A 27,146-nucleotide genomic window follows, 5' to 3' on the forward strand; every position below is an offset into this window, starting at 1 on the left:
GTTGATCGATGTTTCTCTCTCATCCATGTTTTTAACTCTCTATCCCTCTCCCTTCCTCTCTGTAAAAAAAAAATAAAAAAAATATATTTCAAAAAACCTACAAAAAAACAGTAACAGTTGAACAGGGAACAGAATAGAGGGCATAGAGTGAGTGAGTGTTCTTCAGTTTGGAAGTACAGCTGACCCTGAACAACACAGGTTAGAACTGCAATGGTCCACATATACACAATTTTGCAATAGTCAAGACAGCCATCTGTATCTCCAGGTTTCACATTAACAAATTCAACCAACCATGATCGAAAACAGTATTTCTAGGGATGCAGACGGCTGACTGAATGCATTCTATACCATTCTGTTTAAGGGACTTGGGCATCCTCAGATTTTGGTATCTGTAGGGGCAGGAAGTCATAGAACCAATTCCCTGTGGATACTGAGGGACCACTGAAGTTTCTGGATTCAAAAATTGTGGATTTCTGACTGCGTGATAGGTTGGTGCCCCTGACCCCTGTGATGTTCAAGGGTCAGCTATATGGACTTCTTTTTTTTTATTTCAGTGGAATTTCTAAGCAGAAAGGTATAACCAGTAAGCAGCTGCTTATACCACTACTATAGACAGTAGTGTCTGCTCAGAAAGAAAATCTGAGTTGGAGATTCAGATTTGAATCTACAAACAGATTGGAGCCATTGGCTTATCAACAGTAACTACTGAAGGTGATGGAGGATTCTGAAAAGAACATGAAAGCAAAATAACTGGCCCAACATCACCCATAGTTCTGTCTAATCCAAAGCATTTGTAATCTCTACTGTATTCTATTTCTCAAATGAGGAATATGTAAAAAATCTTTGGAACTGTAAAGTGCTACAAATGTATAAACATCTCTACTAGAATAAACTAGCTTAAAAATATCCTTTGAACTACATGTATGTTAATATAGACAGAGTTAACTGTCAGGTATATAAAACTTCAAAAGCCAAAATGCTCAGGCCTAGGTTAGTAGTCTTACTCAGATGCAGAGGTCTATGTGAATAGTGTACTGGCCAGTATTTGTTGCAAGAGTAACAACTCCACTCCAAGGCTAATTATTCTACTACAAATGGTAATATCACTTGATGTACTTTTGAAACAGTACAATTTGTCCTCTAACGTTTTAAACTAACAGATGAAACTGGCATTGTAAAGTTATTCTGTGTAAGATCAATAATTACATTGCCTGTATTTGGTGTAATATTTTATTTTCTATTGTATTAAACTAAAGCCAAGAAAATATCAAGTTAATTTTAAGGCAAATCTTTACTCCTTAAAGAAAAAAATACAAACCGGTACTTTTATAATAGATTGTTATATTTTACATAATATAAACAAAATCACTAATGTGTCTATATGCTTGGTTTCCTTAAACTACAATGAACCACAGAATAGGTGAAAAATGGGTTTACTTATTAACAGCAAATAAACAACTTGGGAAAATAGGTAGCATGCATTTTTTGTTTACTGTCTATGCATAGGCCCCAACATAACCAAGCTTTAATAGCCACCACCCCCTCTTCTTTGCCCAAAGTAGCCACCCCCATAGCCCCCTCTGCCCCCTCCTCGCTGGAATCCCCCAGATCCTCGGTAGCCCCCTCCACCACCATAGTCTCCTCCCGCACCACCTCTATAGCCCCCTCGGGAACCTCCTCTATAGCCTCCCCCTCCACCATAGCCTCCCCCTCCACCATAGCCTCCCCCTCCACCATAGCCTCCCCGATAGGAGTTGGAGCCACCACCATAGCCACTGCCATAGCCTCCACCTCTGTAGCCTCCGGTGCCGTAGCCTCCGGTGCCATAGCCTCCACCGCCATAACTAGAGCCTCCCCTTCTATATCCACTTCCATTGTCATATCGGGCCATCTTGGGAGGACGTGGACCATCTCCATACCTACGAAAAGCACAAAGCCACCACTTTAGCAAAGGATCCTTAATACTTCTCAACTAGTCACAAAATATAAACATTAGGCATATTTGAAAACGTAACGCATAAAGGGAATAAAACAAACTGCACAAGTACAAACTGAAATGAAATACATCTGCTACTCCGAAACTGATACAGGAGGAGGCATCAACTGTAACCATCTGTTTTTCTAAAGGTCATTCTAGTTCATTCTCAAAGATCTTCCATTTTGGCAGTATAGCCTTACAACTTTAAGACAGTTTATTTTCTCTTTTTTTAAATGTAATTTTATTGATTTCAGAGAGGAAGGAAGAGGGAAAGAGAGACAGAAACATCAATGATAAGAATCATTGATTGGCTGCCTCCTGCACACACCCCACCGGGGATTGAGCCCACAACCAATGCATGTGCCCTTGATTGGAATTGAACCTGGGACCCTTCAGTCCACAGGCCGATGCTGCATCCACCGAGCCAAACCGGCTAGGGCAAGACAGTTCATTTTCATTCAGTTCAACTATATAGGATTCTAATAAAGCATAATATGTTAGGAAGAGGTTTCTGGAGTTGGGAATAAATTATTTGATCTTTATCAACCAAATATTTTCCTGTGTTAACTCTGAAATATGTTTTTGAAAATGTTGCGTTATCTGTTTACGCCTAAATGTTTCATGTGGCAAAGAAAATGAGGGGTAATGGAAAATTGCAGAAATCATGTCTCGCCAACAACACCCCAAACAGCTATTCCTCCCATGCAGCTTTGAGACTAGCATTACCAATTCAGCAGTGGGCCAAGTCAGGATGTGGCCAGGATCTGTCATCATGCCCTCGCTGCACTGCGATCTCCCTATTTCAATCCATCACCAATTCCTATTGATTTTTCTGCACAGCTGTCTAATCTATTCTCCCATTTCAACCCTATTATAATTCAGGGCTCCATCATATTAACACATCCTAAACTCGATCTTACATTTATCCCATCCTTTCTAGTTTCTTGACTCTTGTCCTTCACAGAGATTATCTGTGAAGCACCCTTGATCACCACCCCTTTCCTGCCAAAAGTAATCACTCCTCATCTAAACATCTATGATAACTACATTTATATCTGAATATAACACTTTTTCCCACATTTATTTTTGAAGAGTCTCCTCAATAATAATTCTATACATGTGACCTGTTGGGAGGACCACAGAATAATTGAACCTTGAAGAATGTGGGGGTGAGGGGTATTGACCCCCAACACAGTCAAAGCACATGCAACTTTAAAATCCCCCCGCCCCCTGCAAACTCCAGTTGTCCCTCAGTATCTGTGGGGGATTTGTTTCAGGACCTCCCCCTCATCACAAAAAAAGATACCCAAATCTGCAGATGCTCATGTCCCTTATATAAAATGGCACAGAACAATGAATACAGTTAGCCATTTGCATCTGCGGATTCTCAACTGTATATAGGAAATACTGTTTTCAATTGCGGCTGATTGAATCCTTAGATAGGAAACCTGCGGATCTGGAAGGCTGACTATATATTTATTTTTAAAAATCTGTGTATAGCCCTAACCGGTTTGGCTCAGTGGATAGAGCTTCGGCCTGCGGACTGAAAGGTCCTAGGTTCGATTCCGGTCAAGGGCATGTACCTTGGTTGCGGGCACATTCCCAGTAGGAGGTGTGCAGGAGGCAGCTGATCGATGTTGCTCTCCCATCGATGTTTCTAACTCTCTATTCCTCTCCCTTCCTCTCTGTAAAAAAATCAATAAAATATATTAAAAAAAAAAATCTGTGTATAAGTGGAACTCCTGTGGGATCGGGCCTAAACCGGCAGTCAGACATCCCCCAAGGGATCCCTGATTAGAGAGGTTGCAGCTGGGCTGAGGGAACTCCCCAGCCCCCCCCCCCCCCCGCACAAATTTCGTGCACCGGGCCACTAGTAGCTATTAACTAGAAAACATTTTGTTTTATAAAATTTTAGTTTGTGTATTACTGTTATTGTAACTTAAGATTTTGTGCTATGACTGTGGTACTGTAGTTATGTTCTTAAAAGATATATGGAATATACTGGTGTAAAATGTCATAGTGCCTGCAACTTAATCACAAATGATTAAGTAAGCTAAAGAAGTAATACATACACGAATGCAAGTGTCACAGAATTCTAACCATTAGTGATCCTAAATTAAGAGACTGTATGGATGTTCACTATACTATTCTTTTCTGTAGACATTAGCTGTTTTCAAATAAAAAGCTGTAGGCAAAGAAATATTTAAAAGGTGAAAAGGAAATTAAACATTTAAAAGAAATCACACACTTCTTTAAGATACCATGTTCTTCTATACCATAAGATAAACCCTGATGCTTTTCATTTGAAGCAGCAGCAATTTAACCCAGCACCATCATTTTTTTCTTTGGAGATGGCAAAACAATACTGTGGAAAGAAGACTGACTAGGTTCTGTCACTTTATCATGTGAGCCACCATGGACTCTACACAGAAGGCATACCTTGTTGGATTGCACTTCACAGATAATGCGTTTTTTACATAACAAAGGTAAGACGCTCCACCAGCATAAAGATTATGACCCACTGAAGACTCAGATGATGGTTAACATTTTTTAGCAATAAAGTATTTTTTTACCTAAGGTATATACATTGCTTGTTCAGACATAATGCTATTGCACGCTTAAAAAACCACAGCATAGCCAAAACCGGTTTGGCTCAGTGGATAGAGCGTCGGCCTGCGGACTGAAAGGTCCCAGGTTCGATTCCGGTCAAGGGCACGTAACTTGGTTGCGGGCACATCCCCAGTAGGAGGCGTGCAAGAGGCAGCTGATCGATGTTTCTCTCTCATCGATGTTTCTAACTCTCTATCCCTCTTCCTTCCTCTCTGTAAAAAAATCAATAAAATCTATAAAAAAAAAAAATAAAATAAAAAAAAAAAAAAATAAAAAACCACAGCATATGCCAAAACCGGTTTGGCTCAGTGGATAGAGCGTCCGCCTGCGGACTGAAGGGTCCCAGGTTCGATTCCGGTCAAGGGCATGTACCTTGGTTGCGGGCACATCCCCAGTAGGGGGTGTGCAGGAGGCAGCTGATCGATGTTTCTCTCTCATTGATGTTTCTAACTCTCTGTCCCTCTCCCTTCCTCTCTGTAAAAAATCAATAAAATATATTAAAAAAACAAAAAAAACACCACAGCATAAAAGCATAACTTTTATATGCACTGGGAAACAAAAACCTCATGTAACTCCCTTTACTGTGGAGATCTGGAACTGAGCCAACAATGTGCCTGTATGTACTTTAAGGTCCCTTACGAACTCTAACATGCACTGACAGAGACACAAGTAAATATTCTTATTCTGAGTGTGTTAATCAGAACTAAACTCCATATTCAGTGTATGTCTAGAACTTTAACTTAAATAACAAGGCCTTTATCAACAAACTGTGGGGCTTTTAGGCCAGTGCAAGATTACTGTCCTCTGCTTAGTTCACAGAGAAGTTACTGTGGTACTCACCGTGGACCGCCAATCATAAGGTTGATACCAGCAGCAGAGGGCCTAGAGATCTGGCGGATCGTGTTCAGCATACGTTCATTTACAGGGTCCAGCTGGCTGATGATACTGGGCTGCTTGGTCACCTCGACAACCAGAGCCTCCATGGCTGCCCGGAGAGCAGTGATACAGGCAGCAGCTTCATGAGATATTTGCAGCCTGATCCTAAAGTAGAGAAAAATTATGAAAAATTAGAGGGGGATACATAGGAAGAGACTATTATCTCTCTCAATTTCACACACACCAAGTGATGAAATAAATTTAACTTCTTACCAAGTACCAATACTTTCAATTACTGTAATGTCCCCCCCACACTCCCCCAGCAATTTAGGCAAACACAGGTATGAAGAATAAAAATCTACATTAACGTCTTAAAATTCATTGCTAGCTGTTGGCAGGAGTTGTAAACCATGAAGTCTATCGTGCATACTATTTGCTTACCCTTAGTCTCTAATCAAAATATATAGAGTACATGAAAGAGGTACCCATGCTCTGTTGTGATTCTAATTCCTTAGTGTAGCATTCATGGTGATAGATGCCTAATGCAGTTGCTCCTCTTACTGCTATAGTCGATTTAAGACTCGCTACCAAGTATAAGCCATACTATCAAGATAGAAAGGGAATGAAGAGAATGACAAAGTTATAAAGAACCTTTCGTGCCACCAAGTTTTGCCATTATTTGTTTTACAATTAAGTTAGATCAGCAACTAATTTTATCACATCTCACAATTCTCAAAACTGACTTTGGAGTTGATATTTGAAAATCCATACCAGTCATCTACAAGCACAATCTGCCCATCAGACTGGACTTTCTTGGAGGCAAAGAGCAGAAGCTGCAGGGGGGTGACTAAGGTCATGCCTTTAGCAGAGATAGCCCGGGTTCGAATCTGCAGATCAAGAAAGAGACAAGAAGTAAGAGTTGATATGCCAACTGCCGATCAACTGCTATGTAATGATAATGGACAATGCTTTTAAAAATTAAAACTCCTATTCCCTCGGGACATTAATAAGTAAAGACAATTTGAATTTTAAACCTAAACTTTTCTAACTAATCTTTTCTTACCTTTTCACCAAATACAAAGAAGGGAGATGGGTACTTCACATCTTGGCTGCTAAAAGGACAATTAACAGATGACTTGTGGATAAGTGCATTACGCCCTTCAGTGGTGAGAATCTTTCTTTTTTCCTTATGATAGCACACATTGGGGTACACGCCAAAAGCCAGAAGAGAGATAACAACATCTAAGTTATTATCTGGTCCAGTGTTAGTAAACACTTGTGTCAACAAACAATCTGTTAAGAGGAATGGAGTAAAAAAAAAAAAAAAAAAAAAATCAGATATTTGGCTAATCCTTACATTGCATATAAAGTATTTAAGAGCATTATAAGAAATGACTCTTCAACCCTTTTTTCAAACAACCTGCCTAACTTCTCTTCTCGGCACTCTTACACCCAGATTAAGTTCAAGAAGAAATTCTGCTGAGAATCCATATTTAAGAAAACTAAAACGTCTTATGTGTCTTATACACTCAACCATAAGATAAGCTTGGGGTGATTACTTAAAAACACACACACCCCCCAAAACAATTCTCTACTCTCCAAATAAGATGCTGGCAGGACAAGTCAAAGTATTTCTTCTGATGGTCTTAAACAGCTGTTTCTTCTGGACAGACAAGTGACGATCCAAGGGAACCCACTGGAATAAGAAGGATGTTCCCCACTCCAGACTTTACTCTGAGGACTTTACCATCATCTGAAGGGCCTACAGCACAGATAGTTTGTTCTAGAAAAACCTGATTTCTGGTCTTAAAACCTCCTAACGGAATGAACTTGAACAAGTAGTTGAAACTTCTGTGCCATTTCTTCATTGATAAAATGGGGTAATAATATCTGCATACAAGACCGTTGTGGAAGATTCTATCATATAAAAAATGCTCTTCCCCTTTCCTTTGATTTTAATTTTAAAAAATTACAAATTTAGTCACCTGACAGCAGAAGAGAACTACTTTGGTTAGTTTAGATCATATCCTTTTAAAATTTGCCATCTTGCCCACCAGGTTCTAGCAGGTCCTACTTTTGGTTTATGTTCTAGTTCTCAATGATTTAAGAAATAATTTTGGCTATTAATCTAGCTGGGGGAGAAAAGTACAACAGCTCAACTTCATATCAAGAGAAGACAGCTGGATTACTTTTTCTACATCACATCACAAAGTCCTGTCTACACACTAAAAACCTTAATTAAAGCCACTTAAAATGTAACATGGTAGAGTTTACTTGATGTCTAAGAATAAAGACATGGACACATTGATGAATCACTTCATAAGCCACTATTTGAGGTTATTCAGCACACCACTCATTCTCAGAGTACTGAAAGCTAGACCAGTGTTCTTCACAAAATGATTTAAAACTCCCCGAAGTATTACAATTTTTTAAGCATCTATCATTTACATTATTATTTGAGCATCATAACCTTTTGCTTCCTTTTTAAAATGACTGAACTGCCCTGGCCGTTTGGCTCAGTGGATAGAGCACACAGACTAAAAGGTTCCGGGTTCGATTCCGGTCAAGAGCATGTGCCTATGTTGCAGGCTTCATCCCAACCCTAGTCAGGGCACGTGTGGGAGGCAATCAGTTGATGTGTCTCTCTCACATAGATGTTTCTTTCTCTCTCCCCACTCCCTCGCACTTTCTAAAAAAAAAATCAGTGGAAAAATATCCTTGGGTGAGGATTAACAACAAAATAATATAAAATAAAAATGAAACGAGTGAACTAATGTGAAAAACCGATTCCCACCATAGTTCAAAGAATAGCTGGAACACAGAAAGCACAGGGTCAAAGTCAGAAGCTGAGACAGACTGCACTGTTAGTGTGCACTACATAAATTCTATGAGTCTTACCTTCTGGAAATCCAGAATTGATCAGAATCTCTTTGAGCTGAACTTTGGCTTCCCAGGTCATTCTTAGTGTAGCCATATTGAGTCTTTTGTGCTCACAAAAACGTATCTCTGCTTCTTCTCCACCCATTCTAAAATAAGTATAAGAGTCACTTTCAAAGCCCAGGGAATTAGATACAGGTTAGAAACTAGAGACAGTTCACCCAAACCTTACAACTATCCTCTTTCAAATCCATACCTAGCATCATCCCAAGCTTGGAATACCGATAAAAGGGCCACATGATCAGAAAATCTGGTTCCAGCAAAATTTCGATGGACATAGCCCAGTCGCTTTCCTTCACTGATGAAAGGCTCAGGAAAGCAGGTGGCAGCGGAGATGGTACAGATAGCATCTCCCACACTGAAACAGAGACAGGAAAAGTCAGTCTCATTCATTCTTGTTCCAGCACCTCGGACAGTATACTGTGAGTCAGCGTCTTGACTGGCTATGGCACTGCTTTATTAGCATTGAAATTGGCTTAACAAAGAACTTTACAGCTGCTCCCTCCCGAAGCAGGACAGGAAAGAATAATGAGCTCTGATATTAATGGATGCATATTTATCATAAATGATGACTAAGTAGTTCATGTATAATTTTCCTTTCCTATTCTCTCTTACCCATTTTACCAAATCTCTTAATCTTTAATACTTCTGATAAAACATACCCTTTTACCTAATGCTATTTCTCTTTTAGGGACAATTATACTTAATCAACCTCCCGAGCTGCACCTTCTAAGAAACCAGAGCTCGTTCCCCAGCGAGCTGTGTCCAGGTGTCCATCTACTATTGGTTCTCATTTCATACTTCTTTAAGTGTCTAAAGTATGCCACTTGCCTACTTAAAAATGTTCAGTTTTTCATCTATCTGAGCCCATCCTGTTTTTAAGGGGAGGGAAATAAGATTTCAAAACTATCCTACCATTTAACTATAGCAATAAAACAAAGCACTTACTAGAAAATACACCCCATTATCATCATTTTGCCAAAACGAGGCTCAATGGGGAGTTTAGCCAGGATTCGGCCCAGAGGAGTCAACTCATCATTGACATCTAATGCATCAAGCTCTGTGGGAAGATATTTCTTTGTGAGCAGAAACAGTAACGAACACCCTTTAACCTAGACAAAGATGAAACATTTCTTTATAGATTAAGATTAGGAAAGTGCACTTGAGTTTTTAACACTGGTCAAGCCAGGTGCCAGCACCAGCCAACAATTTTCTTCACTCAAAAATTCTGGAGCACCTGTTATGAAGATGTACTAGAATTAGGCCTTGTAGGTTGTAAAGCTGAATACAGTCCATGAGAAGTCTATAAATATAGTAATAAATACTAAAAGTACCTATGTGCCAAAGTCTGATATCATCTATTGATAATTTTGAGAAAAATATCTTGAGAACAAGTCTGAAGTTTACACAGATGAGTACTAGACTCAGCTCCAATACCCTTATTTTTTCCACTATACTACAACAGCTTCAATCAGAAGTGTGATTAGAAAAAATAGGTGTTCTAAAAGATGTACATAAAATATTATCATGAGTTATTGATGTTTTGATTGTTAAATATTGGTTAAGAGGTGACATCTTGCCTTTTCTCCATTTTTCCCAAAAATAAGACATTAGCTCTGTTTTACCTCATGTCACTCATTTTTAATCCTGATAATACTAAGCACATAAGACAACACTGGAAGCCTTAGCATCAGAGTCCTGTGGACTGTATTTTCTTTTTGATTCATTGTTAAGTGTTACTTGCGAGAACAAGACAGGTGGTATAATTCACATGTGCCAGGTAGGTCTATTTATAGGTACCTCTAAGAGTGTGCTCTGCTTCAATCACAGCATCCAAAGGTGGAGGCTCAATTGCCTTGGCCAAGAATTGGCCAATTCCTCCCAGACGCAGAAGTTTTATGCTCAAAGCAATTTCATGTAATGGTGTTCGGAACATCTCTGGTGTCATGTGGGTTTCGAGTCTAAGAAAAAATAAACATAAAATAACCATCCTCCTTTGCATATACATACATTTATATAATAAAATCTTTGCAGATAATCAGGAATATAGAACCGCACTTCCCTCATCCTTTTACAATTATCAAAGAACTAGAGGCCCGGTGGACGAAATTCATGCAGGGGGAGGGGGGGGGGGCGGCGTCCCTCAGCCCAGCTTGCACCCTCTCCAATCTGGGACCCCTCAAGAGATGTCCGTCTGCCCATTCATTTGCATATTATTCTTTTATTAAACAGGCAGTCGGACATCCCTCTCACAATCCAGGACTGCTGGCTCCCAACTGCTCGCCTGCCTGCCTTCCTGATTGCCCCTAACCGCTTCTGCCTGCCAGCCTGGTCACTCCCTAACCACTCCCCTGGCAGCCTGATTGATGCCTAACTGCTCCCCTGCCAGCCTGTTAGCCCCTAACTGCCCTCCCCTGTAGGCCTGGGTCACCCCACAACTGCCCTTCCCTGCAGGCCCGGTCACCCCTAACTTCCCTCCTCTGACAGCATGGTCACCCCTAACTGCCCTCCCCTGCAGGCTTGATTGCCCCCAAATGCCCTCCCTTGCAGACCTGGTCCCTCCCAACTGCCCATCTTGTGGTGGCCATCTTGTGTCCACATGGGGGCAGTCATCTTTGACCATATGGGGGCAGCCATCTTGTGTGTTGGAGTGACTGTCAATTTGCTTATTATTCTTTGATTAGATAGGATAGGATAGAGGCCTGGTGCACGGGTGGGGGCTGGCTGATTTGCCCTGAAGGATGTCCCAGATCAGGAGGGGCCTGTGGTGGTTTGCAGGCCAGCCACGCCCCCTGGTGACCCAAACGGAGGCTCTGGTATCTGGGATTTATCTTCTATAATTGAAACTTTGTAGCCTTAAGCGGAAGCCAAGGCAGGCCAGGGCAGGCGGAAAGCTTGGCTTCCTCCAAGCCTCCTGTTCACTTTGTGGCCACAGCCATCTTGGTTGGGTTAATTTGCATACTCGCTCCTGATTGGCTTGTGGGTGTGGCAGAGTGATGGTTAATTTGCATATTCTCTTTTATTAGATAGGATGTTTTATATTTACTGCAAAAACTGTCTCTGGACAAGACTCTCTAAACTGGTTGAGAAGGGACTTATGACTATGACTATACTTACAGGGTCCGATAGCTTTTTCAGCTGGGAGTTAAGGAGAATAAAAAAATTATCCCAAACTCCTAATGTTATTACTCCCACCTATGGAATCTCAGTTCCCGCCTGCTGGCAAACATGGGCTAAAAATAGTTAGCAAGACCTTTTGTGATGATGTGGGCTAATATTGACATTTTCTCACAACCTCTTCCTTGTCCATATAATTTTAGTGCCACTGAAAAGATCTTACAGATCATCTTAACCTTTAAAATTTATTACAAATTAATACTAATAACAATAGCTAACATCTACTGAGAGCTTACTATGTGCCAAGCACTGTTCCGAGTATTTTACATTAACTAATTTTATTCTTGAACGAATCTTTTTTTTTTTTTTTTAAATATTTTATTGATATTTTACAGAGAGGAAGGGAGAGGGATAGAGAGCTAGAAACATCGATGAGAGAGAAACATCGATCAGCTGCCTCCTGCACACCTCCCACTGGGGATGTGCCCGCAACCAAGGTACATGCCCTTGACCGGAATCGAACCCGGGACCCTTCAGTCCGCAGCCTGACGCTCTATCCACTGAGCCAAACCGGTTTTGGCTTGAACGAATCTTATGGGCTAGGTCAGTGGTCGGCAAACCGTGGCTCGCAAGCCATATGCGGCTCTTTGGCCCCTTGAGTGTGGCTCTTCCACAAAATACCATGGCCTGGGCGAGTCTATTTTGAAGAAGTGGCGTTAGAATAAGTTTAAGTTTTAAAAATTTGGCTCTCAAAAGAAATTTCAATTGTTGTACTGTTGATATTTGGCTCTGTTGACTAATGAGTTTGCCAGCCACTGGGCTAGGTAGTATATTATCTTTCTTTAACAACTGAGGAAAACAGACACAAAATGGTCAAGTAACTTAATTTTATTTTATAAAAAGAGACCTAAAGAGAGTAAATGCTTAAGTTCATGAAACATATTAGGCACAAATAGTATTAAAATCCAGGTCTCTACACTTCTAATCCAGGCTTATGCTCTATGAACTGTTCATGAAGAAGATCAATGGGAACCATTACAGATGATTCCAATACTACTGGCAAAACAGCTTAAATTAAGTTCACACAAATGCCTATATAGCATATTCATTCCTCATCCTACAGAGAAAAGAACAAAAATTCCTCATTGTAGGGGCGGAGGCTTAAGGCTTGGGAAGGGGTGAGCCTGGGATCAGAGGGGCGGGGGTGGGGTGCGGTGGGGTGGAGGCTTTAATCTAGGGAAGGGGCCGAGCCTGGGATCGGAGGGAAGGGGAAAAAAAAAATCAATGCAAACATATCCTCAGGTGAGGATAAAAAGAAAAATAAAGAAAGTAATGTCATATCCTATGAAAAACACATGTTGAAAATGCCTAAAGAAAGCTGTCATTTTTTCATGGTGAAGGGACTGGAGTCTGTGTTGATGAAAATACCTTGGCAGCTGCAGTGACTGGCAGTGGCTGCAGCAGTGGAGTGATGGGGCTGCTGCCTTCCCCTGATCAGCCCAGTGCCTCCCACAAAGGGAGACCAGACAGTGGCTTAGGTCCGCTCCCAATGGGCTCCCAGTGAGAGGGGGCAGGCTGGGCTGAGGGACCCCTTCCCAGTGCACAAATTTTGTGCACCGGGCCCCTAGTATATGTATAAAAGGCTAAGCAACCGGCCGGCTGGCAGATAGGTATCACGTGCACTGGCCAACAGGGAGCAGAAGTTCAATGCAGGAGCTGCCGAGGGACAGCAACTTTGCAGAGTGCCCTCTCCCAGTCCAGGACCCCTCGGGCGATATGAGAGAGCAGGTTTTGGCCTGCTCCCAAGCAGTCCAAGCCTAGCAAGGGACCCCACTTATCCTGTAGACTCCCTTTGAGCTGCAGTGCTGCCCTAGGTGCAGCTGGCGGGTGAGGGACCACAGGAGAGGGTGTCCAGCCCGTCTTGCCCAGTCCTGCACCACTGGACACCTTCTAATTAACTTCCTTACAATGTGCACGAATTCGTGCATGGGCCACTAGTGTACTATAAATGGAAATGCTCAAGGTATAAACAGACTTGGACTTGAGCCCTGGAGCAGTCAGCTAAACTTTTTTAAGCTTTAGTTTCTTTATCTAAATAATGGCCTCTATTTCTTAGACAGATGAGATCATGAAACAGGTGATGTGCTAACAGTGAAAAAAAAAAAAAAAGAGAGAGAGAGAAATATTCTATAAATACAAAATATTACTTTAACATTTTTCAGAAAGTTAATCATTCTATAAATATCAATAATCCCAAAATGATAAAGCTATGCAGAACCAAAATAATGTCCATATATTCTCTTTTTAAATGCTTATAAGTAAACCAGTATCTAACATGCCACCATTGACAATTTGTGATTTCTTTCATTCTTACTATAATTTTGTCATCCAAGCTAAGTTTCCTCCAATATAGTTAACTTGGAGGCATTTATGCACTGATTTCATTAAATTTGTGGGAGAGAGAGAGAAAAAGAGAGGGGTGCAGGAGAGGAGGAAAGAGGTATATAAAGGGTTAAAAACAACATCCATCTTTATTCTATAATTGGTCTCACCTCTCAAAACGAGCTCGGCTACATAGGTGAAAGCAGAAGCCTGGGCGTACTCGGCCAGCTCGTCCTTTCCGTTGCTCCAGGTTTGTTTTGGACGCCCACACTGTCGCATAATTTGTCATATTGTTGTGAGCAGTGAACAGCTTCACCTTCTGCCTATGTAGCACAGAGTAGTTAATTCTAAGACTCATGTGAACTACCAATATTTATTATTATTCTAAGTGGGGGATGAGTTCCAGATGGCCACACCTACATGTGATGTCTATTTGTGAACAGTACCAGTAAGAATTTGACTGCATCTCCTGTCAACTTACTGAAAGGCAATGTAACACATATGTGCCACTACCAGCTAGATCAGTGGTCAGCAAACTCATTAGTCAACAGCCAAATATCAACAGTACAACGATTGAAATTTCTTTTGAGAGCCAAATTTTTGAAACTTAAACTTCTTCTAACGCCACTTCTTCAAAATAGACTCGCCCAGGCCGTGGTATTTTGTGGAAGAGCCACACTCAAGGGGCCAAAGAGCCGCATGTGGCTCGCGAGCTGCGGTTTGCCAACCAGTGAGCTAGATGATCTTGGCTAAGTGACTAACCTATACTGTGCCTAATTTTGCTCATCTCAAAATGAGTACAATACCATCACCTATCTCATAGGGTTTTTATATATAAATATTAAGTGAATTAATGAATGTAAAGCATTTAAGTAGATCTGTTATATAAATGTAAGTGGACAATTATATGATCTACACTATCTTTGATCTAAAGGTCACATGCTAAACCGGAATATGGGGCCCTTCTCATGACCTTACCAGCAGTGTCCTTCTAAATCCTATGCAACCCTGAACCCTTCAATGTTACAAATAGGTGGCTAGCACTAAATGATTGGATTGGGATTGGCACAGAGGAGCTGCATACTACTCACCAATCCCTAAATTGGGCATTTGCAAATCTTTTTCAATTGTCAGGTAGGAAGGAAGACTATATAGAGAAGACCTGGGCACAAGCTGGCCAGATATAACCAAACTTTGACTTGTCTTGTGTATCAATTACCATAAGTACTTAATCTATACACAATGCCACCCTATGTATCTCTCAAACTCATTTCATACTAAATATGAAGTATTTTAATTCTAAAATGAGTGTCCTACAGGTAGTATATTTGTCATGTGCTAAATATTGTCTTTATACACAAAACAGATGTTCATTTTCCTGGAAGTTGCCAACAAAACATCCACAGATAAGAGCAGTGGAATCAGAAATTAAGAGTACTAAGCTTTGTCACTTCCTCCCATAACTGATTTGTAATGATCAAAAACCAAGAGACATTATTAATTAGCTTACTGCCCAGTATATATAAATGCACAGTGATTTGATGGTATAAGAACACAGGAACTTAAACTACATTCTAAAGATTTATTCCAGGTAAATAGGTTCCTTGTGAACTTACTTGCAGGAGTCAATGACATAAACAACATCATTTATGGTAATGCTTGTCTCAGCAATATTTGTGGACAAAATAACCTGTATAGAAATGACATTAAGAAAAATTACACTTCAGGAATTTGATCACTCAGCCATTGACTAGTTAATGAAAAGCTTACTAAACTTGGAGAGAATATCCCCTTTTCCCTCAATTTAGACAGACTAGTTTTTTTTAATAGCTCTTTGAAGACCGTTAACATTTGTTTAATATCTATGACATTCACAACCCCATAACTGTAATGTTCATTGTTTACCTTAGTTACGCCAACTGGTACTGGGTCAAATACTTTGCGCTGTTCTTCTCGAGGAATCTGAGAATGTAGAGGCAGAATCTGATACCTATGGCTTCCTATAACAATACAGAAAGGTTAAGGTTTAAAAATAGGAGCCTAGTTTAAAACTGCTATACATTATGCACATCTATACTAATAATAGAAGAATATGCAAATTGTCTGGGATGCCATCACAGTAATGACCAACAGTAGGCTGTGTGGGGCCACTAGGCCGGCAGGGAGGGAGTGGGCAGTTAGGGGCAATCAGGCTGGGAATCGGGCCTAAACTGACAGTCAGACATCCCCTGAAGGGGCCCGGATTTGAGAGGGTGCAGGCTGGGCTGAGGGGACTCCCCCCGCCCAATGCACAAATTTCATGCACTGGGCCTCTAGTTGTTATATAAAAATGGACACACTAAATTTTGTTTTTACATACAAGCTAGGGCACAAGCAGAAAGATTCATTTTCACTCTCATATATGCAAGAATTCAAAGACTCATACCAAAATGTGCATTCATTTCCAAATGTTTCTGCATAGTGTAAATTAAATTCCAGCCAGGCAGAAAGACCAACACAGCTCCAGGAACATTGAGGGTCTCAATGTACTTAAGTAGAGCCTCAATGAGCTCAAAAGAAGTTTCCTTTTCATTCAATTGAGCCATGCTCATCCTTGTTTCTGGACCATATTCATCACCACAGATCAGGTTGCAATTTGCCTGTAAAAGGAGGAGACATATTTGGTACTGTCTCGACTACCACAGCTCATGAGATAAGTCTCCTATGTCTGCTCTTAATATTCAAATGACACCTAATCTCATTAATTCTAGCTGATTAGTCCTTTCTGGCATACAGAAGAAATATAATTTCCAAAAGAGTAGAACCTGTGGCATGTTGATTTACGTACTAACCTAGTGGTTCTCGACCTTTCTAATGCCGCGAAGGTCTTAGGCCCACAGGTTGAGAACCGCTAGCAGGGTCGCCTAAGACCATCGGAAAACACAGATATTTACATTACTATTCATAACAGTAGCAAAATTACAGTTATGAAGTAGCAACAAAAATGATTTTATGGTTGGGGGTCACCACAACATGAGGAACTGTATTAAAGGGTCGCGGCATTAGAAAGGTTGAGAACCACTGTTCCCATAGGACATGACTAAAATTCAAGTACAAACTTACATTTGACTCTGAACTTCTAATGGCTCCTCCTACTGAGCATATTTCTTTCTTATGATTAACTATAAACTCTTGGTTTTTCTAAAATATTTTCCCTACTGATTAATGAACTGCTCACGATTCTCTGAATCAATTACCATATAACTACTGTTTTAAAAATATGCTTTTTAAAAATTGACTTCAGAGAGGAAGGGAGAGGGAGAGGTAGAGAGAGAGAGAGAGAAACATCAATGATGGGAATTATTCATGGCTGCCTCCTGCAGGCCCCCACACTGGGGATTGAGCCTGCAACTCAGTCATGTGCCCTGACTGGGAATCAAACCGTGACCTCCTGGTTCTTAAGTGGATGGTCAACCACTGAGCCATGCCGGCTGGGACCATGTAACTACTTTATACACATACAATGCCTCCCTGTGTAATTCCCAGGTTCACTGCATACCAAACAGGAAGTTTTTTAATTCTTAAATGAGTGTCCTGCAGGCAGGGATTTGATCACTTTCATCTATTTCTGAAATAAAGTGGTCAGTCTTCTCTAAAAAGTCTGCCTTAGAATCAATGACAAACCTTCAGTAATGAGCAACAACATTGTTACAACTCATTTTTATTTACCTTGGTTACTGGGTCACCTGGACATCTGGTGAAAATGTGGATTCTGACTCAGCAGATCTGGGGTGGGGCACGGGTATGCCTTTCTACCAGTTAGTGACCCACATGCTGTGACCTTTAAACATCTTATTGTTTCTCTCTTTTTTTTTTTTGACCGTTTTGCCAGAGATTATTTAACTCGTGATATGAAAAGAGCTTGTCACTCACATAAACCTTTTTGGAGTGCCATCAACTCAAAGGTAGACATCATGGTCAGTTTATAAAGTTTTCTGTAATGCTAACTTAATTGTGTATATTTACTAAAACCCATTCTCTTCTCTGTAACAACAATCTGCCCATAATGAAGTCTCCATGAAATTCACTTACATCCTCTTCCTCACCACAATCATCATCCTTATCCTTCTTCTTCTTGTCCTTTGGTGGAGGAACAAAGTGGGTCATCTGAATACAGTCTTCCAAAAAATATTCTGCCAGGACAATCCAGTCAGGTAAGTATCATCAACTTTCAGAATGGAGAAGTCTTTAAAACTTATTTTCAAATTCATAATTCAAAATTACCTAATATCCATCAACCTGATTCTTCACAACTGCCAAGAAATTCCAGTGGTAATAACCTCTTTTCCCAATCTAACTCAGTGTTCCCATTTCTTGAACCTTTGAAGGAGAGTCAGGTATCTTATACATGTTCCCACAAAGCCAGCCATGGTATCTATATACAATGTTCCACCAAACATTCATGGAATGTCTACTATGTACATGCTCTGTTATACACTCCCATGGTGTTAGTTACATATAAAAAGAAGTAACATCAATACAGTAACATTCCATTGTCCAGGATGTACACATAAATGGGTTCCTTTTAGTTAATACTCTGAAGAAGGACCTCTGAAAAGGTCGGAACATCTGCTGATCAATTATCTCTTGAAGTTCTATGATGGGCCCAGAAGTGTCTCATAATCTAAACATTTGTCCCCTAAGCCCTAAAAGCCCAAAGTGCCATTCACATCACATCATATCCAAGGCACATGACTTACCCTGATGATGTTCAACTTGATCACCTGAGATAGGGTTTGCCAAGTTACAACTCTGCAAAGTTACACCTGCTTCCCCCTTTCCATACTCTTCTTTGGAAACAAGTCATTAAGCACAGCATTCACAGGACAGGGAGTTAATTCTCACTTTTTTGAGGGAGTATCTACATACATTTTTTGAATTCTTCTGTATCAGAGATTTGTCTTTATTACCTATTTACTCATTTAGCTACCATCCACAGATTCATGAATATTTATTTTATACTTATATAATCCACTACTATATTTTCTTGTTCCAATTAGTGCAAGCTTTGGTCATTGAGAGCTCTCAGTTGGCTCCTAAGTCCCTTTGTCTTCATCACTGTAGGGTGTTTTTATTCCTCCTTTTCTGGCACTACAAAATATCCCAGCCTCATCTCAGATATCCCCTGCCTTAACCTTAGAATCAGCCATTTCTCTAAGGACTGGTTCTTTAACTGGAAAATGGTACTAGAAATACCATCTGGGTGGTGGCATGTCCCTTGATAGAGGGATATCATTGCTTCTAGGACTGCTCAGCAGACAAAGCTAGAAAATACATGTATGGATATTAGTCCATGTACTAATTCATTATACTTATTTCTGTATCTACCCACTTGTACGGATACAAATATATTCAACCATTTGTTCCTATACAAATGTATCTATCCATTTATATCTATACACTAATTCTTCCTGATGTCCCCAAAAGTAATCCATGGCTCCCTTCCCTTCTACCTACAACCTCTCACTCCAACAGTAAAACCTGGCTCCTACCATCTGCCACCCATGTAGTTTTTTCAATCTCAATATACTTTCAAAGCAGTTTTAGTTCTCTTGTGAGATACAACTACACTGGCTTTTCTTTCAGAGCTACTCATTTTAAAATTTCAAAAAACAGCTCCCTGAAATATCCATTCATTATTTCATACTTACATTGCAAACTATTTAGCTTATTTTCATGCTCTCAATTAGACTGCCCATAATTCTTTTTTAACCCAAGCTATTAAAAATGGTGATGACAAAACCCTTTAAAGAATTACTATACTTATAACTAACAGAATCTTAACTATCAGAAATACTTTACCTTGAAATATTCACCTTAATGTCATTTCAAAAGTCTGCCTGCTCTGGCTCTAAGCATAAATTATCTTGTTAATTTGAACCTGGCTGCTTAAACTTTTAACAGTATTTCCCATGACCATCATATTGATTTACTCGATTGTAATAATTTTAAAAGTTTGGCTACTAAATATGCACTCTCTGCATGTAGTGAATGAAAACTTGTTCTCGCTCCTCAGACTGTACTCACTCCTGCTTAACGAAAACCCCAAGAATGCTACGATGCACTTTATACTCTAATTTGCCTAAATGTCCTTTGACCCAGCGGTTGCCAACTGGTGGTCCGAGAGGTCTGAAAGGTTGGCGACCGCTGCTTTAACCTACAAACGAAATTTTCTTCATCTCCAGAATTAAGAAATTGGTCAATCATGCTCCTGAGGAGCACAAGAGATATTCACCCCCACCCCCTGCACAATATTTACCTTGAACGGGGAAAGTCCTCCCATAAACTTCAATGATGGGGCAATTGAAGAAATATTCACAGAACATGCTGGTATCGATAGTAGCAGACATGAGAACAATTCGAACTTCAGGATAAGCCTGAACCACATCTCGCAGCACCACCAAAAGGAAGTCAGTCTATTCAAACAAACACAAACAAAACAAAATTGCATTAAAAAGTCAGTGCTGATGAGATATACCCAAGAGATTTCAGTTACCTAGGAGGCTTAATAAGGGGTTACAGTGGGGTGCAGTTACAAACAGTATTTTAAAAGAACAGTCATAGGTTAATAACTATGCGGATTAAAACGAGTGCTCTTCAGGTAGGGGAGAAAAAAAATGAGAGCAAAGAATTCATCTCAAATTTTTCAGTGAAATTTGTATTTGTAGGCACACCAACTTTAACTAGAAAAAAAGGATACCTATCGTTAAGTCAAAAATCAGTTATTTAGCCCGGCTGGTATGGCTCAGTGATTGTCAACTTATAAATCCAGAAGGTCAAGGTTCTATTCCCAGTCAAGGCATATGCCTGGGTTGCAGGCTGGATTCCCAGTGTGGGGCATGCAGGAGGCAACCAATCAATGATTCTCCCATCATCATCATCATCATCATCTCTCTCTCACTCTCCCCTTTACTCTCTGAAATCAATAAAAAATATATTTAAAAAAACCAGTTTCCAATCACATGTAAAGTAAATCTTAAAAATGTTGAAAAGGTCCTAGCTGATTCATTCAAACAAAATAAGGGCTAAGACACTTAATCGTGTAAAGTATCCATTGAACACGAAAGCTAGAACTTTGACAAAACTTTTCTCTAGCTGCGTGGTCTCTCACCCATCACTTTGCCTCCTTAACTACAAAAAACCACCATCGAAATCTTTTTATATTTCTTTTCATATATACAGCTTTCACCTCATCTATAGATATTTATATAGACACTTGTATAATCTTAACTTTATGAGAATATGTATTTTATGTAATCTTTGGGATTTCCTCTCATACCATATCACTGCTAAGATTCATCCACATGTTACTACAGTTATTCTTTCTAATGACTTTAATACCCCAATATGTGAATATACCAACTGATTCACCAGTAGGTATCTGATGGTACATACTGCAGGTATCTGGGTTGTTTCCAGAATTTTACTATTGTGAACATTTGCTACTGTGAACATTCAAAGAAAAAAAAGGGTTTAATGGCCTCACTAGAAAAAGATGTTCAACATCTTAGTGAAAAAGTTCATGGTTTTGGTAGATGATGTAAATAGTGGGAAAAGAAAAAGCAAAGCAGACATTTTCTTTTTATTCAGAATATTAGCATTGTTATCTTATCATAATATTCAGCTACTTACATTTATGTCTCTTTCATGTATTTCATCTACAATTACATGACTGATTCCTCTAATGCCTGCTTCTAATTTTCTCAGGAGCACACCTGGGGAAAAAAAATGACAGCAACAAATGGAGATGAGTTTCTATGTTGATTAAAGTAGGGAGGATAGAAAAGTTCAAAGAAACAAGTTTCTAGACAATTATGCTTCAACTCTATAACCCCAGCATCATTTAAAAAAAGAAACAATCACCTGCATATTTAAAATTATTTAAAAAGTGATGGGAAACTCTGAATTAAAAGATATAATTCTAATAACCTAAGCTGATTTCATTTTTTCCAAGCTACAATGTCCAGTAGATGTATCATACTGTCCATAAAGTAAAAAAAACTGCTCAAAGTTCTAGTTAAACAACAATTTTGAGAATAGCCCTTGATTTATAATTTCCAGCCATTCTGTGCTATTACCAAGCTTTCTTAAAAAATAACACAATGTAAACCCCAAATGAAAGACCAAAATTCAACACATTACTGACCTACAGTACAAAACATTATACTGGCATGAGGGCGGGGAAGTATAGATTCAAATCGCACACTGTAGCCACAGCTTTTTCCAGGCTCTTCTCCTCTCTCATATGCAACGCGCTCTGCCACAGACACGGCACTGATTCTCCTGGGCTGAGACCAAAAAGAAAAGTGATTTAAAAACAGCAAAATCACAGCTACACCTGTTTATTGGGATTACTAAATTACCATAGTCAATGTGTCCCACTGCCAGCTCAGTAATCAACAGAAACAATAATAGTAATTATTATCTTAAAGGATGTTGCAAAAAATTTTTTTTAAGTCAGGACACAAAAAAATTAACTTAATTCAATGTCAAATACTGAAACATCCTGTTTTTCATCTTGTATATAAAGTAATTCCAAGATTTTTATATAAAAAACAATTTATTCACCACTGGCCTAAACTTAAAAGATATTCATAGTGATTTTCTAGCAGGGAAGGGGACAACACACAGAACTAGGGAGCTTCCTTTTAACTGCCAACCATAGCTAAGGCATTTTTAAAAATTTAATTAGGATGGTTGGGTATTAGGAAGGTGAGCAATCTCCTTTGCCATATTCCACTGTGGCCACCTTTCATTCATCTATTAACTCATAAAGGAAGCATTTGTTACATTCTGCATTAGGTACCACACGGAATGAAATCAGTCTTGTTTCTGATGAGCTTACATAGTGGGGCAACAGTATATATTACTGCTTCTAGCAATAAATATGCCGAATCCTAAGGGGAATGCTACTGGTTAATGTTTTTAGTGTTGGACCTTGGTTTTTCTGAAAACTTTTCTGAAGTGTTCCATATCTTTTAAGTATACAAAACAGTATTTACTTGGTGGGTAGTATGTTTGAAAGGTATAGCTATGTAGGTACATAAAGATTTATCAAGACTGAATGCTTCCAAGATGCCTTGAATTTGATTTTGTCAAAAAATTCCTGATGACAGGTTATATTTTAGTTCCTTTCTTGAGGAAATTTTCTGAGTTTCTTATCTAGTTAAGTACCTATATTAAGATATCACAGATTATCACTATTTAGAAAATCAGAGGTTGAATCTTAATTAAAAAACAACACAACTTCACTAGAACTACCCTTTGAATTAATACAAGACATGATTTATTAATTTCTATGTCCCTCATAAAAGAATCCGTTGGGGTGTGGAGCTCGTACAAATACAGGTTTAAGTGTACAATCACTTGGTACATATTTATCCCGGCAAAACAAGTGATTAAAAGATGCCTTCTTGAACATACTGTGTTGAATTTTCATAAGCTTATATCCTATCTGCTTTATGTGCCTTGACTTGCTGAACTATGCTAGCTTTTACTGACCTGACCAGTTCTCTGCACTTCACCAACCCTGAATAAAAGCATTCCATGAAGAACTGAGCTCTGTATGTCTCCATCAAGAGAAGCCTTCTGCTATAGACTCATGACAGGAAATGTGAAAAAGGTGTTCCATTAAAGGTACAAAATAGTTTTCTGGGTCCTTTCAAGAAGTTCATTGCAGTCTATAAGTAACAGGTAAATGCTCAATGCTACTGTTAATCCCTTCCTCTACTTCTGTCTTTCCTACAGTTTTCAGCATTTCTCCTAAATAGCTGCCTTCTAGAACTTAAAACTCAGTAGGATATTTGACTCTTCGGAGATGTATTCATATGCTATTGGGTACGCAGAGGTTGCCTTTATCACCTTAGGGCTACTTTCATGTCTACAAGCTTGGTAGATTACAGCCTTTTAAATGAATACAGGCAGCAAATAGCATATTCCCCATATAGTATATACTGTAGTTAACTCTACTGCCCCCAAACACAACTGTCTTCAGAGACTCAAGAAAGCCTTCTGTGACATTAATTTGTGTTACAAATTAATGTAAGATGACATTAATTTGTGTTACAAATTAATGTAAGAGGCGCTTAAAAAAAATACACAAAAAAACACCCCACAATCCAGGCACGTGCCCTGGCCGGGAATCCAACTGTGACCTCCTGGTTCATAGGTTGACACTCAACCACTGAGCCACACCAGCCAGGCAAGAGGTGCTTTTTAGAACCATCTTCAGAAGCCCAATCAGTTAAATCAACTTGAGTATGAACAGAAAACATCAGTATTAAGATGAATACTCAAACAGCAAATGACCCTGCAATCTCCTTCCCCTATTTTATATACTTCTCTGACTTAACTTCCCACTTCAACAGCCCTGCCTTTTAGACAAACAAAAAACCATTTAAAATACACACTAAAGAGAGAAGCACTTTTTCATTCATAATTGATATGCTTAGAGATCAGTGTGATTTTTCCTGAGAAGTACAGCAAAGTGCATGTCTAGGAATTTATTTCAATGAAACAAGTATATAAAGATAACAAGTACATTTACCCCAGAATACGTAATATGCCAAAATATTAGAAACAATCTTTAAAAAAAAACTCCATCTCTTAAGAGTAATTTAAGGGCATATGCATAAAATGGGACATTATGAAGTCATTAAAAATTATACTGTTGCTCTAAAACCACATTGTGTTGCTATATAATGGAGCAGGTTAGAATGGGGTACAAGGTGTGTATGTATATAAAACAGCCTAAAAGGATGCAGACCAACAGTAAAAATGATTACTTCTGGATGGCGGGATCCTGAGTGGGTTTTGCTTTCTTTAAAATTTACTCTATTTTCTAGCCCTAACTGGTTTGGCTCAGTGAATAGAGTGTCAGCCTGTGGACTGAAGGGTCCCAGGTTGAATTCCGGTCAAGGGCACATGCCCGGGTTGAGTGCAGTAGGCAACCAATCAATGAGTCTCTCTCATCATTGATGTTTCTATCTCTCTCCCTCCTCCCTTCCTCTCTGAAATAAATTTTTTTAAAAGTTTACTCTTATTTTCTAATTTTTTCCCTAATGGCTACATATTCCTTTTATAGTCAGAAAAAGGCAACTAAAAATAATCTTCTAATTCTCATTATAAATATTCACAAGATAAGCATTTTGTGTAGAATTATGCTTAATGTAAAGAACTACTAGTGACTATTGAAACACTTCTCAAACTGTATACCATCTGATAGCCTAAGAAGTTTGCTCTTCTTATCCCTTGAATTAATTCATCTTTTCCCTTGATCTTCAGTGCTTCAACAATTGTTTTACTGCTGTCCCACAGTAAATAAACACAAGACAAGGAGCACCAAACATCATCTATACCTGCAGAACTACCTTCCCCCCGCTGTGGCTTAGCTGCTTCTCTCTTAACTATTCTATAGTATATTGAAATACTCTATATTCTACAAATAAATATAAAGAACCAAGACTATGGAGACCTCTAGAATAGTTATAATTAACATCTGTGTAACATAACAGTAAATACTATGGTTGTATATACTATTTCACTTGTGCTTCACAACAAGACTGATATTTTTTTTCATTCTAATTAAAAAAAAAACTGAATTCAATTATTTTGCCTAAATTCATACATGACTTCAGCTGTAACACATTTTATTTATTCCCAATCTAATCCTTTCTCCAATTATTCTGCCTTATTGCCATAGCTTTATGTTGTATTTAGATTTAATATATTAAAAATAACAAAATAACCAATTTAAGTGAAACTAGTTAGAAAGTAGTGGTGATGAAAGCAAGGAATAATGTTGTCATTCCAACAGAATACTTCCATTAATCTCTAGGATATAAGCTTTTCTTTCCATTTTCATTGCACATGACTACTGATCTCATTTCCTCTACAGAATCTTATTACTCTTGCCTGGGGTCCAGCCTTGGTAGTAGGTAGTTTTTAAGTGGTTACTTCTTCACAGTTTATCTGTGTTCACTTTAACCAAAATAGCTAATATTTACTGAGGACTCACTGAATTCCTTTTGTGCCAGACACTTGGTAACACTTTCCATACCACTTTCCATACGTTAGAACTGTTCTTTTGCAGGATTCTAGGATCCACCTCTTTGATGTACCCCTCTTCACATTTATCCCAAACTGCAATAACTTCTCTTATCTTAGAGTTGTCTAACTGAAGGGGCACAGGTCCCAGAACGCCACATCATTTCTAATCTGGTTTTTTAAATACATGGTGATAGAACAGGGCTGCAATAAAATGATTTCTACAGCACCAGATATCATAAACTTATCTGGTTCTATTTTTGGAGTTTATTCTATATGAGACACAGCTATATCCTGAAATGATGGCTTAAATCAAGCACTTGGTAAATTATTAACCATTTTGTTTTACTAGCTTGCCCACTCTTATTCTAACTGGTTTTCACTGTAAATTATTTGGTAGTAAGATAGAGAAGACCAAGATATGGATGTGAACTTGAGGAGAAAGTACTCTCAGTCTTGATTCTAGGCCCAAAGACGCCCTTCAGCCCAGACAAAAAGAATCTCCTACATAGCTCAGTTTAGCTTATCAGTGAAGGATACTGGAGACCAGAACAAGACTTTAGTTCTTTTTGTGTTGTTTTTGTTTAATTTTAAAGGGCCTGATGCTCTACCACTTTCAGATCCATATCTTGCTACAAAGGGGAATTGGTCAAAGAATTAGAAATAGTCTGGCCTCTAGGCATTTCCAACATCCATCTATTCACACCAGACACACACTTAGTAAGCTGGCTGGCTACTTACCTGAGTTACTACAATATTACATTCTGCTGCGCGGTCATTCTGGATAAAGTCATCAAGAATAAACTGGGGAACCTGTGTGGTTTTCCCACATCCAGTAGCTCCTCGGATAATGACAACTGAATTTTGACTAATTGCTTCCAGAATTTCACCTTCAAATTTCTTCACAGGCAGTAACTCTCTCTCTTGCAAGATCTGCGTTTAGAAAAGTTACACCTCAAATTTCTACCCACATGTATAGTAAAAGGAACTGTCCTACTGCTAAATAAATAAATGAATAAAAATTGCCACCTCTATAAAAACGTATTCCTTTCCATTGGCTTAGTACTCAACATCAACGTTTCTCTCTCCCTCTCTGAAATCAATAAAAATATATTAAAAAAGAAAAAGAATGTATATATTTCTATCTCTAATACAACTGCCC

The 27,146-nt window shown here is 39.1% G+C and overlaps 1 protein-coding gene across 2 annotated transcripts in view; it reads right to left on the reverse strand.

Moving 5' to 3' along the window:
* Positions 1–551: 551 nt before the first annotated feature.
* The window catches only part of DHX9 (DExH-box helicase 9), a 46,633-nt gene continuing 20,038 nt past the window's right edge, over positions 552–27,146 (reverse strand). For both annotated transcript variants that reach the window (XM_080649106.1, XM_080649107.1), the window contains 17 exons: positions 26,726–26,917; positions 22,086–22,227; positions 21,572–21,654; positions 20,199–20,355; positions 17,972–18,072; positions 16,326–16,539; positions 15,806–15,900; positions 15,517–15,590; positions 14,071–14,223; positions 10,202–10,362; positions 9,350–9,461; positions 8,598–8,759; positions 8,363–8,490; positions 6,528–6,757; positions 6,236–6,351; positions 5,429–5,629; positions 552–1,919 (listed from right to left, as the gene is read on the reverse strand). In XM_080649106.1, the coding sequence (XP_080505232.1) occupies positions 1,526–1,919; positions 5,429–5,629; positions 6,236–6,351; positions 6,528–6,757; positions 8,363–8,490; positions 8,598–8,759; positions 9,350–9,461; positions 10,202–10,362; positions 14,071–14,223; positions 15,517–15,590; positions 15,806–15,900; positions 16,326–16,539; positions 17,972–18,072; positions 20,199–20,355; positions 21,572–21,654; positions 22,086–22,227; positions 26,726–26,917 (2,715 nt within the window). In that variant the 3' untranslated portion in view covers positions 552–1,525. The remainder of the gene's footprint in view (positions 1,920–5,428; positions 5,630–6,235; positions 6,352–6,527; positions 6,758–8,362; positions 8,491–8,597; positions 8,760–9,349; positions 9,462–10,201; positions 10,363–14,070; positions 14,224–15,516; positions 15,591–15,805; positions 15,901–16,325; positions 16,540–17,971; positions 18,073–20,198; positions 20,356–21,571; positions 21,655–22,085; positions 22,228–26,725; positions 26,918–27,146) is intronic.

Source organism: Plecotus auritus (assembly GCF_963455305.1).
Source record: "Plecotus auritus genome assembly, chromosome: 12".
NCBI lineage: Eukaryota > Metazoa > Chordata > Mammalia > Chiroptera > Vespertilionidae > Plecotus > Plecotus auritus.